Raw genomic sequence first — 19734 nt, forward strand, 5'->3', positions numbered from 1 at the left:
GGTTTGTGTTGGTTTTCTAACGTGTGATCAGCAGCTGTCTTCTTTTTGTTCTCAGTGGTAAATATCATAGCATAGACCACAAATTAGGACCATATTGGGCAGTAAATCCACATGAACAAAACAAAAGGTTAGATACTGAAAGCAGGTTAGCAATTAACAACATATACAGAGCATGCAATATCTGTGTTGCATCTGATATTTTAAAGCCAGGTGATAATAAATAGATTTTAGTATATTGATCCAGTTTAAATGAAAACATCCAAATTTTCTGCTCCTTTTTATGTCATCCCACATTGTGTTATCTTCCACAGGTGTGAGATATGATGAGATGAGAGCGGATGAGATCTACTGTAGAGATTGGCTGTGTTTGGAAAGATGGTTGGATGATGGGGGGTGACGATAAGCAAAGCTCTGCAGGTGAAGGTACAGGTGATCAGCAGTGGACTTGAAATGCTGGTGATAACATTCCCAGCATTCAAATTCTCATGTTATGCTAATGTTTAAGCCCATATGGGCCTCTTGTTTCGATCAGTTCGTTCCTTTCAAACACTTCCATTTGGGAGAAAGCTGCAGGAATGTGCGCAGATGTTTCAGATCCAGGTGTGATATTGCTCATGTGGGACTGTAAATTGAGCTCAGACAGGTTTGATGGAGACTTTGCAAAAATGTTGGTTTAATTTCAAAAGGTGAATTATTGGAGTGTCACGAACGATTGTTTGAATTCAGTCCACAAGGGGTAATGTGTGGCTCAAAATTGTATCCTCTTTCTTTGGGGTTTTATAAGTATATTGTGCAACACCCTATAGTTGAAAAACTGCCATATTTTTTTATAAAGAGAATTTTTCTGTGTACACATATATAGATGTTTCTGGGCTAATCCCCAGATATCCACTCACCCTAGAACTGCCCCGTTTGTATATAGTTTAAAATAGTTTTTCATTTATTTCTTCGTTAGGACTTTTATGACCAAATGCCTTTGAAAAGAAAATGCTTGTGATAGAACAAGTGTATTCAATTCATTTTATGTATAAATTATTTATTTTTGTATAGATTAATAGACAAAATAATAATAATAATAATTCCACTGTCAAGAAAAACTGTCATACTCTGTTCTTCAGGTCAGTACATTATAGTAAAATGAACACTGAATTTTAATGTCTAAACATGCTCAAACCAGGTGTTCACGAACAAAGAGTTTGCTGACATATTTTTTATAGAGCTCTCACCTGGTTGGCACCATTCTGGGGTTTAGTGAAATTAGCAGAAATTTCCCACAGCGTGGACAAAGACTATGCTATTCTCTTTCAGTGCCTGTTCCTGCTAAGTGTATTTGAGAAACTGGATCAATAGGTGGTGTTGATCTGAACAGTGGCTACAACAGCAACAAGTATTTGTTTCAGAAAAGTAACTGTACAGACAAAGCTCTGGTTTCATATTAAAGTAGGATATGCAGCGTTCTTCTTTGAGCGACTGAATGAGATGGGCACAGCTGCAGAGCAGCAAGTGTTGGCAGTGTTGTAGGTCTAATGTTCATTGTTCAAGTGCAAGCCTAAGGAGGATTATGTGTGTGAGAGTGAGTGTTTTTTATCTCCCTCAGCACTATGTGTTGCTGTGAGGTGTTCACTCCATCCTCACACTCAAAAGGAGCTCATTCATGCATCTGAGGCAAAGAGACCAGCACTCAACAGGCTCACATTTCTGTGGGCCTTTTGTCCTGCCCCACAGAGACTGCTGGGGAAATAGGGATGTGCGCAACCCAATATTAGCCCCCATGTTTGTTCACTTGCTCCTCTGTTCTTTGAAATCATCTCTGCCAGAATGGGCAAAAGTGCCCTGGAAATAGATCAAGCATTAGGATGTATATTCCTATTAATTAAACAGGTTTATATATAAACTTGTTTAATTAATAGGAATATACATCCTAATGCTAGCTCTATTTCCAGGGCACTTTTGCCCATTCTTTTTTATTTTTATTATTATTAGTTTTTTAGATTTATATAGAAAGATAAATCAATATCTGTTCGTTTACATATAGTTTAATTGGAATTACAGTACTTTTTATTATTTTAAATATGCTATACACATGGTATACATACATAATAATTAAAATAAATATATTTTTTATTTAACTTTTTGCATTAAAGCTTTGAAAAAGTAAACATTTAAAAAGCACTGAAACATAACATAGGAAAAACATATAAAGAAATACTTATATATAATAAAAGTTAAAATAATAATGACAATAATAATAATTTTAATAATAAAAAATATAAAATCAGGAAAAACAAGGGCACACATTTAGCTCTTTTAATTAACATGTTTTGAAATAAAGCTTTAAACCAGTATACAGTGCAATTCTTTATCAGTTGCAAACATGGAAACTGAAACATTTGCATGGTAAATACTGTGGTACAGAGGCATCTCTCAGCTGTCTGTGGTGGTCACTAATAGATGAGCTGCTGTCAGATCCCTGATAAGTGCACACTGTAAGTTAGCCAGACCTTATGTAACAAAGCACCTCAGTTCATCCATCTTCTCCGGACAGTCTGCTCTGCCCACTGTTCAAACACTAGAGGATCTGGCTTCAGGGCTTAGTTAACAGAAATCAGAATCTGAGGTGATTTAGATCATCAGAAAGACAGTTTAGACAAGTTAAATTGTTTGACTTTAAAGAAACTCATTGTTAAAACTGAGGAGACTGGGGTTGATTAGTAAGGGGTTCATTTCTGGGTCATATTAGGGTGATGTCTCAGATATATATTTGCTATCTTGATCCACACTCATTGGTATTATCTATACTTTAAAAGTTGAAGCCTGTTGTGGTAAGAGATTTTTTTTTTCATGCAGGTTATGTCAGTACACCAGTAGATGACTGTCTTTACGAGTGGGTTGAATCATTCTTTCAACTGATTCAAAACATACAAATGAGTTATTGAATCAGTCCTTAAACCAATTTGTCAATAACACTGATTATTCAGGAACGAAGTGAGTCATTGAATCTGTCACTCAACCGATTCATTCAAGAACAGTGATTCATTCACTATGATGTGTCTGTCGGAGACATGACGGCTGATCTCTGTGGTATCTTTTTCAACCATTTTTGCTGCCTGAAACAAAATCAACAAAAATACCTAACCATATTTTTTATCTAACATGTGAGTTATTCAGTATTACTGTTTAGTAGCGTTTGTACAGAGCATCTGATGGCCAGTGTTGTACAATATCTCCCCATACTTAGTGAGTAGTGAGTACTGTGTGTTTATACGAGCTGTGAAACCTGATATTGTTTAAAGAGATGCCGTTTACTTTAATATGGACACGTGTGTCATAATATAGTCCCCAAAGTGTGTTATGCTATGGAAAGCGGTTATACAGAGAGCTTATCTGTTCTGTCAGACCAGAATGAATGTGTCCATTTATGACTTGCATTTCTTCTCAAGGTGACTGAAAGTGGCGATCTCTACACACGTGTAATAACTTCTCAGCTGTCTGTCACACAGCGAGCATATGATGTCACAACCCTGTCAGCTTTGCCCAGCTTTTCCTGGGCCTGAAACAAAAGATGACTGGGATGTATGCATGTGGCAGTTGAGCCTGGTATTTCACACATCTGTGAGGGCAGTGTGTGGCTGTAAACGGTAACAACATTGCCTTGCTAAAGCCTAAGTCTTCCTTTCACTGCTCAGCAACTATTTAGATCTAAAAATTCATCATCTCGTTTTATGTATATTTTTTAGATGCTCTGTTTGTCAAAGTCAAATCATCTGTGGCAAACTATGAGAGAACTTAAACTAGGTATTCAAGTTACTGTTGCATATAGATATGATTGGTGGTAATATCTGATTTCTGTGGAATGGATGCCACATTTCAATTGTAAGAAAACATCTGAACCAGTGTTATCGTTTGCTAAAACTGAAACTATTAAAATCCTATGCTATAATATAAATGAAGATGAAATCAAATCAAATATAATTATTAGATGAAAACTAAACAAAAATTAAAAATGGTGACTGCAACAAAAAGAAATAAGTCTAAATTGGAGTACTAAACTTATACTAAAATTGACTGGGATGTATCGGTATCACATACTTATCAGCTGATATTAAGAGATTCTCCATTTTATGACACCAGACAGAAGATATTTGGATAATTTTGATAATTCTGTATGTTCATTTCTTCTGCTTTTACATTTAGATGACATTTGCTACCACTTAACACTCAAATACTGTTCGTATTTATAAAAATATCCAAGAAATGAATGTCAATTTTTCTTACTATAAAAAAATCTTTAATGTTTTAGTTTTAATTTAACATAATGCTGATTTACAAAAAAAGCCTATTTGTGGGTTATCAGCCATATCAACAATACATCCTTTTTTTCAATAAAGACATGGAAGTGTATCATTGTGTGTATATTGTTTAACAGACAGTATTTGTCTTTATGACTTGAAGATTGGATCAAATTTTATGACCAGTTTATACATAAATTCAATGTAAATCCAATGGTTCATATTCTTTTTCCTACAACTTTCACTTTTAAAAATAACCTGAAGTCATCATACATCATATGTACTGTTTTATTTCCAGATGAATAGCAGGTTGCCTGGTGATTTGATCTGTTTGTTGCTGTCTGATGCAGTACAGTGGTGGGAGCTGAATGAATTACAGGATCCGTTTTAACCATGAGTTAGCAGGAGCTCACTGCAGGAAATTAAAAGCTAGAGCAACTTCCTTTCAACTTCCCGCATAGCCTCTCATCTCGTGCCAGTGCCTTAATGAATAGTAAATTATTAGTCTCTGGCTTCCTTTTTTTTGCCACAGACAGTTTACAGAGATTCACCTTGATTCTTTTTGAAAACAACATTTTATGCTATTATACGTGCTAAATAAACATAAGCTTAGTCTGTATACCCAGTGGTTTCATATTGTTCATATGCAAAACAAAGACTGACATTACAGATGTAAGAATGTAAGACAGCAACTAACTGGTCAAAATGACCACAATAAAGCCAAAATAGCTCTAGCTTTCCAACGCTATCTCACGACCAATTTTTAATCTACGTATTTTATGAGGTGGCTAATTCGTACAAATTTGTACAACCTCAATTTTATACGATTTGTATAGACCCCAGTGTCGGTTAGGTTTAGGGGCGGGGTTAAGTGTAGGTCATTCACACAAATTCATCCGAATTGTGTCACATAGTCTGTCAAAGCTAATTCTGCGTTGCAATCATTTACTAATAAATCATCCATTATATTATTTTCATGTTTTCATATATTTTTTTGACATTAAAGACATTTCTAATGTGACAATATATTTATATTTCAAATAAATGCAGTGTTTGAACTTTCTATTCATCAGAGCATCTTTTCAAACATAGATAAGAATTGTTTCTTGAGCATCAAAATCTTTATATTGGAATGATTTCTAAAGGATCGTGTGAATGAGATTGGAGAAATGTCTGCCAAAACTTCAGCTTTGCCATTATATGAATTAGGTAAGATTTTAAAATATAACCTGGGAATTTATATGGCAGCGCATAAAACTAAATTAATAATTTTGGTGTCAAACTGTTATATTAGCACAGCTAAATTACTCCCCAAGTGGCAATCATTTTATTAAAAAAATAAAAGCGCACTTGCTAAATGTAAAAACAATTCAAAAGAAGGAACTAAAACCTCAGCCTGTTGAAACGAAGCAGTATTACTGTTTTTACTGCCTTGAAAAACAACCTCAAGATTTATATATAACCAGACAGTACCTCAGATAATTTGAATTTACAGCTTCTATTCATATAGCAACAATGTCATTTTTATTGCATATATATATCAAAGCCGTAAATATGAATAGGAGGCCTGACCACCATGAACACCATGAAAGTTATGGAACACAACCAAAAAGCAGGTCAGCTCCATGTAACATATCGTGTTGAGGTACTTCTTAAAGGTTTTGTCTGTTGGAATCTTAGACAACTAATACAAAGGCCAACTTTCCAGTTTTGCTCCCAGATTGTCTCTGGATCTCCACAGTAACCCTAAAATCTTCTCTGATCCCTGGCCAACATGATATGAATGTGTTTACAGACCCACACCTGTCAGACCGAGCACTAAATCACCCCGATTTGGGTTGAGTAAACCCAGAATGCCACACTGCGGGTCAGGGAGGTTCACGCGTTCCCCTCAGGCGAGTGAGGAATTAGAAGATCAACCCTGAGGAGAGGCACTGCTGCAACATTCCACACTTCTACTGAAGACATGCATGTCTGTCTTTAGAAGAAGAAGGCAGACTTGTCTCGGCCTTTAACTTGGAACTGACATTGACCTTGGTCTAGGATATCATGACGTGTCTTTTTAAGGCATTTGCTCTTTGAAGCAGTCTGTTTTCAAACACATGTTTGGGCCCAAGATGCCCTTTAAGAACTTTAGTTTTATAATTACTTTGACCTTTCGTGCCATGCACAGACATTTTTAGACTCACAGCTGCGCAACAAAAAATCTCACAAGACACAAACATGCCGTAATAAAAAACAGCCAAAGGCAATAAACGTGTTTTACATCTGTTATCTTTTTATTATTCCGAAGTATGTACCAAAATAATCGCTATGCATAAAAATAGCATTCTGCATTGTTTAACTAAGTAAAAATGTTTACAGTCAAGCATCGCTAATTGTACAAAAATAACAACACAAAAAAAGAGACAAACAATGAAGAACAGAACATCCTCATGTCAGTGTGCAAACGGTTTATACAGATGGAAATGCCTCTTTCTCAGGTGGCACTCCATGATAAATTATTTAAATAGCATTTATCTACACACACACACACACACACACACACACACACACACACATGAAACAGTCTTACAAACAGAGACAACAAATAAAGCAATAATTTATCAACTTAAAAAAAAAGTACTGGACATCTGAAGCACTGGCAAATGCATTCCTTAAAAAACTGTTCTCTATTTTCCATTGGGATGTGGGGCTGGCTGTTTGTTCTATATACTATTTACAACTTGTGCTACAGTAGCAATAAAGCAACCAATTTGTTTTCTCGAAGCAAAGGAAAAAGTACTTTTAAGCTTTTGCTTGATCAAAATACAAAACAGCAATGAGGTAATATTTGTACATTAAAGTTGTCCTTTATCTCTCTCTCTACAGAAAAGGCAAACAGGTCAGAAGATCATCTCCTTTGGAAGACGGATGAATGGTTCTTGACCGGAAAGGTCTGGATGAGTAGTTTTAGACAGAACCTCGGTTTCTTTTAAATGTTGAAATAGTTGTTTTTAGTGAGGACACTCTTTAGAAATACCCTTGCTTGTGCTTCTTGAAGCAAAATCACAGCACTTAAAGTGTTTAATAAGTGCTACATATATATAGAAAAAGTTTAAACGACTTAAACGCAACTTAGATATTAGCATCTCAAAAATAAAATCTCGCACTAGAGTACTTGGTAATCTAGTATCCATATGTGATGAGTCTTTAAACCTTAGTCTGTCCAATTCCTCTTCATACAACCTTTCATTATGCCATTTCTAATGAATATGTTAAAATGGTTCAACCATCTAGCCCTGAGAAAACTATCCCCGCTAAACCATAAGTTATCTCCCACCAGACCTCAATGGGTGTTCAAGATAATTAAGATGTGACTGTTAAGCGAAACTTTAAATAGATGAAATTTCGATCAAAATCAATAAATGACATATTTGTCCTTGTAAAATCACCTGCTTAGACTGTCAGCAAAAACAAAAATAGTATTATTTTAATTATACAATGTTTTTAATCCATTTTTTGTTGCTTAAATACATTAAACATTCACAACTCTTTTTTTGTTGTTGCTGTTGTCAAGAAAATGGTTTAATGTTTTGATAAAATACTGACTATATATAAGAGTAATCTTTTTTTTAAAGGTTGTACTTTCTCTAAGGTAGCCATAATTTGGACACCAGTTCAGGAAGAGAGCATGAAAACTCATGCGCGCGCAAGACAGAGAGAGAGAGAGAGAGAGAGAGAGAGAAAGAGTTAAGGTTTTGAAGTGCATAGCTGTCTGTTGGGAGCTCTTCCCACACAGAGCCGAATGAGGTTTTTCAGAAAGAGATCTCAGTCTTGCCAATTAAGCAAAGCAATGGAGACCTTCTTCTGCTCTGCCTGTTAATGGTGGAGGAGTCCAGATTCTGAATCGGAAGCCACTTGGTTTCTATCTCAACCAGTGACAATTACATTTGAAATTAACTCCCTGCTTTCTTACTCCATCAGTGTGTGAGCGGCAGCAGAAAAAGTAGCATCAAATCGGTCCCTGGACTTTGCCTGGAATACATATTTATACGGAAAGGTGCATTCTTTGATCAACTTCCTGTCTGTGCAATTACACATCTGAAAAGCAACAGAAAGACAGGAAATGTTAATGATGAATATGAATAAAAGCAAGCAAACTTTTATTTGGATGATCTTATTTGGATGTGTTGACGCTCACCTCTGCATTCATATTTGAGGTCTGAGAAGTACACCATCTCTTGTGAGAAGACAAAGAGACCCAGTCTTCCACCTGCGTATGTTTTGTCATAAATTCTTCCAGAATCTGCCATGATCTTTTTGCCTTCATACATGACTACTCTGAAATATATATAAAAAAAATAATTATTAAAATACATATAAATAGCAGTTTTTTTAAGCTTCTATGATCTTTTTAGGAATACCTTATGTGCCCAGTTCTTGGTCTATGAGTCAAGTGCCATCTGTAAGCAGTGAAGTCTTTCCATCCCACATTCTTTGGGTCGTGCCACAGTGTGCGCACCTGTAACATACATAAATGTTGGCATTCACATGAAGCATGTTTCGAACCTGATTTCATCACAGTGACCCTGTTGAAACCTACCTGTCCTGGAGTGTCTCCGGTGTGCCAGAGGGCATTCCTCAGATGCTCGCCCGGCCCTGTGGTGGAGTTAACCACTTTGATTGACAGCCCTGAGTAACCCTGGGCCTTCGTAGGTGTGCTGGACCAGTAGGTCTGTGTGATCTGCTTCCACATGACCACGTAGAAGCGAGAGCTGGACTGGTATCCGAAAACGAAGCCGGCGTAGTCATCATCCCTCTCCGTGTTGATGAAGAATGTCCCGCTGAAGTCGACTGAATTAAACTCATCAAAACCTTTAAAGAAATTTGGAAAATAAGTCAGTAATTTATACATATTTAAATTTACTAGCTATACTTGTTTTGTTTTTGATTTGTGGCCATTTGTATTTTAATTAGATTTTTTTTTATTTAGAAAATGACACATGTGAAAGAAAATGTTTCAGTTTTTCCTAGTTATATTAATTTGTAATTTTTTGTTCACGAATAATGAACAAAAACTTGTTTTAAATATTGTCTGTTTCTGCAAGCTAAGGTCCTGTGCAGGATTTTCTAATTAATTCTATTAATTAATTTTTTAAACACCACCTATTATATTTACATGTGCAAGGTAATTTATTTATTCTTGTTTAGGTGAAATTTAATGTTTAATTAATTTTTAGTTTTTTTATAGACTGAACCTACCAACAGCAATGCCGGGGTCGCAGTTGACTGTCTGAACCAGTTCTTTTCCTTGGTGCCGAACCACCCAGTTGGGGTCGATCTGAGAAGTGCCCTTGGGATCAAGAGGAACCATCTGGAATTTACGGAAGTCGGTTTCACTGATGTCAAAGTTCTCTGGACAGACATCATAGATATCTAGGACATTGTCTTGGTCAAAGTCATCTTTACAGACATCACCACGTCCATCGCCTACAAATGGAGAAGTTAAAGCAGTAAGTATAAATCTTCACATTAATGAGTGCAATAATTATGAATATTCAGTTGTAAAACTGACCATCAGAATCCAGTTGATCTGAATTGGGAACCAATCTGCAGTTGTCTTTGTCATCAGGGATGCCATCATTATCATCATCATAGTCGCAAGCATCTCCTTTCCCATCCTTGTCGTGATCAGCCTGGTTAGAATTAGGGATGTATGGGCAGTTGTCCATGTTGTTTTGGTGACCGTCCTCATCGATATCCTGGTTGCTGTCACATTTGTCTCCGACACGGTCAGAATCGGAGTCAAGCTGTTGGGGTGAAAGTGTAGAATCGTTAAATACCGATGTCTCAGAGTGTCTATAATGTAAAGTTCTATCTTAATTCAATTATTCCCTTTTTCTGAAAGGCAAAAACTTCTGTCCTAGTTGGCTCATCTGTGTAGGTTTTTTTCAGAAAGCAATCTCATGTTCCTGTAGCTTGGCAATACCATAGTCACATTTTAGGATCTAATGAGGAAAGTGGGGGTGCATTCCTTCTCTTCAGTTTACCATGGCACAGGTGTGATCCGCAGGGATTGAGTGCCGACAGGGCATGCATAAACCCACCGGAAAATCTCTCGGCCCTCACTAATAACCATTCTTTCCCTCCGCATATCCTTCGGGTTAACTGAACACTTGTGAGTGTCACTGAAATGCCTCCAAGTGCTTTATTGTGTGGCTTTGGATTCAAGGAGAAGAGGATTTTCTCCTCCCATACATAGCTTAGTAAAGACTGCGACTACCCTCTGGGTATTTTTTTGCAAAGGCTCTTAAGCTGAACTGAACAGCTCATAGATCTCTGTGAAATATATAATGGTTTGAAAACACCTACGGAGTTCACTCACTCGGTTAGGTCTCACATATACATACCTGGTCTGGGTTGTGTTCCAGAGGGCAGTTGTCACACTGGTCACCAACTCTATCGAGATCGGTGTCTTTCTGGTCGACGTTGTACAGATATGGGCAGTTGTCGTTCTCATTCAAAATACCTGTCAAAAAGAATGACATAATGGTGAAGATTGATTAAAAACCCACTGGAAAGAGTCAGGGTGATTCTCACGAAACCCGTCAAGAACATATCCAGGTTATAATGAAAGAGAGAACAAACAAAATAAATTAAAAGAGAAAGAAATGATTATATTTGGCAGGTTTTAGTTTATGTTTTATATTAATATTTGTATTCAACATGTTAATACAAAAATATTTTTGTTCTCATATTCTCATTATCATAAGACATGCATTATTTTCTCATTACTGTTATGTGAAGAAAACTGTATATTATTTCAAATGCTAGGATTTTTGTTAAAAGTTTTTTCCCTCCTACAAATTGTGCATTAATAGTTTTAAATAATAAAAAAAGCTGTGAAAATGATTCAAAAGGTAAAATATTGAGAGTATTAATAGTATTACAGTACTGAGAATTGGTCGTGTAAAATATGCTTAAGTACTAAAAATGTGATAATGCCAAACAAAAAAGCTTCATTTTCTTTATACAAAATACAAATTCTCTTATTTCTTTTGATTATTGAGTGAAATATGAATGTATTCTTGGCAGGTTTATCAAGGTGCCCGTGTATGGATAAACAAATAGAGCACGGTTTCGTACCATCTCCATCAATGTCCACAGCGCAGGCGTCACCTTCACCATTGTTGTCAGTGTCAGTCTGGTCTGGGTTGCTGTTGTATGGACAGTTATCGCAGCGGTCTCCCACGTCATCGCGATCATAGTCATACTGTCTTGGGTTGAAGATGAGTGGGCAGTTGTCCTATTTTAAAAGAGGCCACAGTTCAGATATAGAAACATATGTCAAATAACAGTCATGCAATTCTCCATAGGGCCTGCTCACACGAAGGTTATTACTTTTAGATGTTAGGCTTGTCATTTGGCTGCAGCTGTGTACAGTAGGGCTATTTCGCGGAGCGCAATGATAAAAGTGAGCCTCATTTTAGGAATTGGACCAAGGATAATATTGGATTAGCAGGATACATTGCATGTCTTTCAGAAAGGTAATCTATGTTTACCTTCCACACCTCAGACTGTATGCTATGTAAAATCTGTGTGGATTTACTTTCTTCATTCATACACAGTGCAAAATGTACAGAAAGTCACTTGACTGGATTGAGCGCCTATGGAACATACTGTATAGACTTTAGATAATGATATTTTACCCTGTCATCAGGAACGCCATCGTCGTCGTCATCATTATCACAAGCATCACCAATTCCATCTTTGTCATAGTCCTCTTGCCCAGAATTGGGAAGATCGGGGCAGTTGTCCTTAAAAAAGAAGAGTATGAATATAAACACTAGCTACAATTATGTTATTTGTGTTTTTATAACAAATAAACCCAATCTATGCCAACCTTCTTGCATTGATAGGTTGCGTTCTCGACACACACAAGATCAGCATTAGGCCAGCCATCAAGATCAGTGTCCTCTCCACAGATGTGTCCATTTCCAGCAAAGCCAGGTTTGCACTCACAGCGGTACATGGGGTCTGAGAAATGGCCCAGGTAGTTGCAGCGAGCGTTCTTATTGCAGTCGTGGCTTCCATCGAGGCAGGGATTGCGAGGCGTGCACACCTGCAGGAAAAGAGAAATCAGTCAACGCATATTAGTTCATAAGCAGGTGCAATGTTGCAATGCAGGTGCAAACTGTAATCTTTTGGTGTTCTCTCATTTACCTGTTTCTTGGAAGCAGCGTCCTCCACTCCTCGACCAAACGGCTGTGGGCCGGTGTAGCGAGAGGGGCACGGCATGCAGTTGTAGCCTGGCACGGTGTTCTCACATCTATGGACTCCATTAAATTCAAAGCAGGCATCAGGGACCTCCTTACACTGTAAAAGAGAGAAAAGGGCAGTCTGAATGAGATTTTTGCTGCCCACTGCATTTCATTACTAAAATAATAATTAAGTATCAGCCAGGATTTTAATATAGGTTCATCCCAAAGAGCAGTGTACTGCACCTCATCGATATCCTTGCAGTTGATTCCATTGCCAGAATATCCTGTGGGGCATTTTCCACATTTCCAAGAGCCATCTGGGAAGCTTGTACACTGGGCTCCTTCAAAGCATGGATTTGAAAGGCATCCATCTGTGACAAATGAACATAAGTAAATGATTTATCTCTGAAACACAGACTAGTGTCATCTAAATGGTTGAGTGACATTATAACTCACCAATTGGACAGGCTTGTTTGTTGCAACGCTGGCTGGCCTTTGCTTCTCCCACACAGTCTTTGCCGCCATACATGGGTACGGGATTATTGCAAAGACGTTTACGGTTTTGGACGCCACCACCACAAGTGGCAGAGCAAGTGTCCCAGGGTGACCAAGGTCCCCAGCCACCATTGACTATGAAAAAATACACAACAAAAATTGGACAACTGCACTTTTTAAGACACAAACACACAAAACAAAAAAACACACTTCATAGGGTGTTCACTTACTCGGACATGCTGATTTCTCACACCTCTCAGTTTGCCGACCTTCACCCTGGCAATCTTTGCCTTCCATTTGAGGTGTTGGGGAGTTGCAGAGACGGATGCGCGTGATAACGCCAGCACCACACGTCACTGAGCAGGAAGACCAAGGTGACCAGTGACTCCAGCTGCCATCTTGCTTAACTGAAAATGATAGAAAAAGGTTACTTTTCTCCTTTACTGTGAGGAAAAACCATAGACACTACTGGCCAGTGGGCATCACTTACAGCGCTTGTCACACTCCTGAAGGTAGCAGTCTCTCGTCTGCACCGACGTGCCCTCACAGTTGTTATTGATGCGGTCACAGGAGCGGCCACGCTGCTGAATGCCCCTTCCACAGGACACAGAACAATGGGTCCATTCAGACCAGGGGGACCAGCCATCCTCAGCAGAGTCGCTCGCTGTCGAGAGAGCAAAATGAGACAATAGCAGAGCTATTCCTTCTTTCTAAAGCAGCAAAATAGAAAAAGGCTTTTAATACTGGGCCTTAATGGACTCAATTTAGCCTGGGCAGCTTGAGACAGAGCACTCCAGGGAACCCTGGCATGAACCAAGCAGCTGGAATTCTGGGGAAATGTCAGTGTATTTAATGCAGAGGGATACCTTTCTCCAAATGTGGAAATGGTATTTGAAAACACCCTTGATTATGCCATAAGTTCTAACACATGAGGCTGATATTAACTGAAATCCTTGTTATGCACGACGAGCCCTCAAGACGTGAGGAGTCTGCTGTTTCTTTTTTGAGACTCTGCCAAACAGCACCAATTTTCCACCTCTCTTTAAACAATTTAGACAATTATGGCCATTTAGTGATTCAGTGATGCACAAAGCTCTAGTGTTCCTTTTATTAGTTAAACTTCAGTTGAAGTCTATTGTATGATGCAGGAATGACTGTGAATGTTTGGGTAGGAACAGCACATTCAATTAAAAAGTTTATAAAAGTTAAAATGTTGCCTGGTTAACGATACAGCACATTCAAGTTGACACGGAAATATATATATAGATATTTTTTTTTTTTGCTTGCACATTTACTTTTAATCTGTGGGTGAGTTTCTTACCAAGCTTACCAATCAGAAATACAGTAAAATCATTAATATTGTAAAATAGTAAAATACTGTTACAGTTTTTTTTTAAGTGTTTTCTACACAACTTCACAAATTCTTTGATAAATACAAAGCACTGTAGTTATTTGAAATAGAAATCTTTTGTAACATTATATATTTCTCTGTCAATTTTGATCAATTTAATGTTTTTGCTGAGTAAAAGTATTATATATATATATATATATATATATATATATATATATATATATATATATATATATATATATATATATATATATATATATATATATATATATATATATATATATATATATATATATGTGTGTGTGTGTGTTTAGTGTCTAAACTTTGTTATACAGTAGTTCAGTTGCACTTACGGGTTCCACATCGAGGGCAGCACTCCCCATCAGGCACTGTGGCATTTGCGCATGGTATTAGGGGACATGAAATCTTGCGGCACACTGTTGCAGAGTTCTGTGGTTAACACAATGACTCTCATTAGACTCATTAGACTCTCATCTGTTAAAAGACATGTCACGACTGGTGCATTTGAATGAAAAACCATAGTGTGAAACCTTACTGTAGTGCAAAACCACATTCAACGTTACTATTTTCATTCAAGTCATCTTAAACTGAATCTTGAGAGTGGATAACCTGGTCATATTTAAGTCTGTGTAATTAGAAATGTAAGTGTTCCTCAGTATTAATATAATGTGGCATTTCATAGAGAATAGGCTGGAGGTATGTATACAGTATCCCATAAATACCATAGTTTATAAGGTTTAGTTATTTGACTGTATTCTCTTTAGCTACCACAATTTCACAGTTTTAATTAGAGGCTATGTAGTTCAGGGAAATGGATACACCCAGCTTAAGTCTGCCACAATGGATTAGACTAAGACCAGTATTGTGTATCGCAGCACCTATATAACATGGCCCCCGTCTCGCTTACACAAATTAGTGGCTTAATGACAGAGCAAGCAGCCCAAAGAGTCTAACAAGTACATGTCTGCAGGTTATTAGGTTCTCACCTGGCAAGTGCACTCTGTGCAATCATCCACTGTCCATTCTTCCTTGTTTTTGTGCACAATTCCATTGTGAAGACAGACACCATCATAAAAGTCAATGCGATTCATGAGCATGTTTTTCTCTTCTGTCTAGAAAACAGAACAAAAATTCAGGTTTGATAATGTGGATGGAGTGTTAAACTACTGCATGTGTCCACTACACAAGTTCATTATTTTTATGTGGAACAACTTTCTGCTCACCACTTTGCGGAGTTCATTGGACAGCTCTTTCACCACCACACCAAGACCTTTTAGTTCCTTGAACATGGCAGCTAGGTCCTCGCATGAAAAGCCACAAATCATCTGCAGATCTTCATAGGAGAAATATACAGATTGCAGTGGTTAAAAATGCATTTGGATTCTCAACTTGCGTATATTTTATTTGTATGGATTATTTAAAAGGAAGGATTACCTTTTGTTTTGTGGCCAGTGTAATCAGTCCTGATTGCAGGTCTGGTTCCATTTATGGGATTGTCAAGGGTGATGATATCAGTCATAATTGCTGCAAGAGGAAAGGGAATTCAGACGGATTAAACTCCATTATAAAAAAACTTAAGCAGATGTAAATGTTGAGTGAAAAAATTATGAAAAGAGGCTGATTGCAGTGAATGTAGAATGAAAAGTCTTTATCTTATATGGCTATTGTTCATTCACTGTCACAGAAGTGGTGCTCTAATGTTATTTAAAATACAATACAAAATTAAACAGAATAAAAAAAAATATGTATGTATATTATTAAATTCGTTATTAATATTTAACCACCAAATTAAAGTCAGTGTGGCATAATCACGATGCAAGAAGCAGTTTTGTCATCATCTTTTCTTATGGATTCATACACGTGTTCTGCATTACACTCACAGTTATGGCATCCTTTATTCCTCAGAATTGCTTCAAGTGTAGTTCCGAACACAAAGCGCACGTTCTGAAGCACCCCCTAAAAAAACACACACAATGAATTCATGCTTCTCACTGTATTTGGCATGCAGCAGGATTCATAGACAGCGAAACGTCCACTCACCATGAACCTGTCCTTCACTGCGCCCTTGCCAATCCTCAGGCTGGCCACGCCTGGGGTCTCCTGAGTGAGGATAGTCTGGATAGAAGCATCGAGCTCCGCTGTATTCACCTCCTCACATCCCACATAGAACTGAACCCTGTCGTCCTGCACGAAAAGCGTGATGTTTTTCCAATGTCCCACCGCCAATTCCGCTTCCTCGATGGACACGACCTGTTGCTTGTTTTCAGTGGAAAAAACGATGTCCAGAGTGTTGGCTTTCCCGTTGGAAACGATTTCGAATACGGGTCCGGAGCCATCTTTCTTCTCCACGGTCAAAAGGCTTCCCCTGGTGTGTTTGAACTGCTTGAAATTGACCAGGAACAGAAATCCTCTCTCCGCGTGAATGGAATCGATTAGGTCCCTGAAGGCGCTCTCGGGGACCGGGGGGATCAGGTCGGGGTTCAGGATCTTGTAGGCGGGGCTGTATGGGTCGTCGCCTTTCACCAGAGTCACCCCGTGGTTTTTCCTCGGCACTTGGACGAGCTCAAACAGATCGAAAACACTGTTGTCGTCTCGAATTTCTACCAGGAGTCAGGAAGTTAATGCAATCTCATTATAATATACTTAATATTAACGAATATTTTTTCATTTATTACATGGATCTCTTTGTAATTGATATTCGGTTTGGTCAGTTTTTTTGCTCATACACTGTTTTCTTCATAGGTGCTCTTGTCTTAATAATAAAATGAACGAAACCTGAATTATTAATTAATTTTAATACATGTATTTAGGTAGCCGTGTAATGAGTAGGATAATGCATAGAAAAAGCCTGTCTTTATTGCAAAACAACCCAATTCATAAACCCCTTCACCCTTGTTGGAGTTTATTTTGCGATAATTACTAAATGTTTGTCAGTTATTCCTATACTATTTAAAAACTAGTTACACTTTAAACCACAAAAGCGTTCACTCACAAACGCTAAACGTCATCAGTAACAGATGTATCATCGCTCACCTGCGACTCTCGCGCTCTCGCAGCTCCACAGCATCAGAAGCAAAAAGATTGCAGCTGACTTCATTTTCTCACTTATTCTTTTACCTATCAGAAGTCATACATAAATGTGTAAGTTATTGAAAATTCCCCAAATCTGAACCTTATCAGTTCAATCAATTATTAAAAAAATAAATAAACCGCACCTTCCACGCGTTTCAAAAGGCAACAAATCCAGGAAACTTGATATAATTCCTAAGATGTGTCAATAAAAGGTCGTTTTAAAATAAAGAGATTATTTTCCTCTTTAACAGCGGTCTACAACATTCGGTGTTTCTTTGCTGTAGTTAAAGTGGCCAATCTAACTTTTACCAAAGAGAACAAAGTGCTATTTAAATAGTTTCATGACATTCCTGAGCTCGCGTCTCCTCCAATCAGATGCTGGAAGGAAAAAGGGACGAGCTTGCGTTACCTCACAGAGTGTTTGTATAAGTTACACACACGAGGGAGAAAACGCACCACATTCCAACGAACACATTCCATAAACATAAAATGTTTTTTTTTGACCGCTGCTTCCGTTTAAGGCTTATTAATTTGCCCCTGATTATTTGTGTATCCAAGACGTAGCTACTGCTTTCTTGTTTTGTTATTCAATAATCCCAGTCATTTATTTTCACCGAAGTCTCTACCCTACCGTTCGTTGTGTACATATTTTATTTCAGTTCATCCATAATGAACAACTTAAACGTTTTCACGTTCAAAGTGCTACTTTAGTTTAGAACAAGTGTTCTATAACGACTAAGTAAGTTTAAAAGCAGTGCTCGGTGCCATGCACAGCATCTTACAGGATGCTCGTGAAGAAAGTGCAGCTGTAACATGTCTCTCCTCTAGAGGCCGTTCTGTGGTTGTTTGAGCACCTGGGTCATTTTAAATTTAGATTTCTATTAAAGTTCCTTATACTTTAAAGTAGGTTACATTTATAACATTTGTTATAATATGGTTATTATTATTTCTTATAAGTGGTGGGTTGCTATTAACCATTTGAGACTTTTAAAAGCAAAAACACTGATAAAAATTCACAAAATAAGAATAATAAAAAATTACATTGAAAATATGTAAAGACTGGTTTGTAAAACTAATATTGCAAATAATAAGTGTTATAAAAAAGGTATAACATTTAAAACACACATCTTACAACTTGCCTCAGCCTGACATTTATGACAAATAAAGTCATCATTTCAGTTCAAATCCCCATCTGTAGTTGACTCTTGTCTGAATGAAAAGTTTTATCATATTCACTTGTTTTCCCTTAAAATATTAAAGAAAATGAAGGTTTGGTCAAACAAATTATAGTATATTTTTCCTTACTGTTTCAGTCAATGGCTACTGTCAACTGTTCGGTTACCAACTTTCTTTAAAATATCTTCTATGTTCAACAGAAGAAAAGAGTGCTGGGTGAGTAAATGATGACAGTATTTTCATTTTTGGGTGATTTATCCCTTTAAGGGTTGCATCTTTAACCAGCCAAATTATAGGATGATTAATGAAGGGGAAGACAACCAAAACAGTCTATTTGCACTTTCCAAAGATTTACGATAGGACGTTTGCAGACTTTTACTGCTTAAACCTGACGCCCACCTTGGACGTTGTTGATTTTTCAATGAGACATTGGGAATGAAGACACTACTTCAAGTGAACGTGCATTTTTGCTTTTCACAGTGATGAATGTCTCATTTGTAAGCAGAGAGGGAGTCAGCTGAAGTTTAATCTGACTGATCCGGAGATGTCAGAAGGGGGTGGTAACTGTATTGTTTGGAGGGTCAGAGTGTTAAAGCTCACCTCAGAGACCTCTCTGGACAGATGTACTGATGATACAAGAGGTTATATACGTATAGGTCAGCCATCATTGTTTTGTGTTTACTCTCTGTGCCCCATGGCCATGCAGGCCTATTATGCACACAAATATGGCACCCGGTCTCAATAGATACTGTCAGTTCTGAGTGTCTGGAACTCTGCTAAATAGCTTCCAAAACTCTGTCATCGAAACCATGCTTTCGCTCAATGACGCACACAAGCTTCTTGAAACTAAGAGCTTCTGTGGAACTTGAGTTGACTGGTTGCAAAGGTGAAAAAGAAAATATTCCAGCTATGGGACAGCTGCTTACATTTGGTGTAAAACATCATAAATAAAGAGATGATTTGAAAAATCTTTCACATTTTCAAAGTTTATGCATATTTTCTGGATTCTTTTTAAACTTTCTTGTAAGCAATAACCATCGAATAGCTGATGTCTGAGCTGTCAGGGCATGCACAAGTCCAGGACGTA

General features: G+C 37.5%; 1 protein-coding gene across 1 annotated transcript; it reads right to left on the reverse strand.

Moving 5' to 3' along the window:
* Positions 1–6547: 6547 nt before the first annotated feature.
* LOC127938619 (thrombospondin-1) lies at positions 6548–17826 on the reverse strand. Its single transcript, XM_052535338.1, has 23 exons — positions 17615–17826; positions 17433–17516; positions 16440–16999; positions 16280–16355; positions 15834–15923; positions 15623–15732; positions 15386–15511; positions 14732–14828; positions 13518–13691; positions 13258–13434; positions 12989–13162; positions 12776–12903; positions 12495–12647; positions 12175–12393; positions 11981–12088; positions 11418–11577; positions 10682–10800; positions 9847–10081; positions 9534–9761; positions 8875–9146; positions 8696–8793; positions 8473–8612; positions 6548–8372 (listed from the first exon to the last, which is right to left on the reverse strand). The coding sequence occupies exons 2-23, from the start codon at positions 17494–17496 to the stop codon at positions 8365–8367; spliced, it is 3516 nt and encodes a 1171-aa protein (XP_052391298.1). The 5' UTR covers positions 17497–17516; positions 17615–17826; the 3' UTR covers positions 6548–8364.
* Between the last annotated feature and the right edge of the window lie 1908 nt (positions 17827–19734).

This window comes from Carassius gibelio, chromosome A20 (assembly GCF_023724105.1).
Source record: "Carassius gibelio isolate Cgi1373 ecotype wild population from Czech Republic chromosome A20, carGib1.2-hapl.c, whole genome shotgun sequence".
Lineage (NCBI taxonomy): Eukaryota > Metazoa > Chordata > Actinopteri > Cypriniformes > Cyprinidae > Carassius > Carassius gibelio.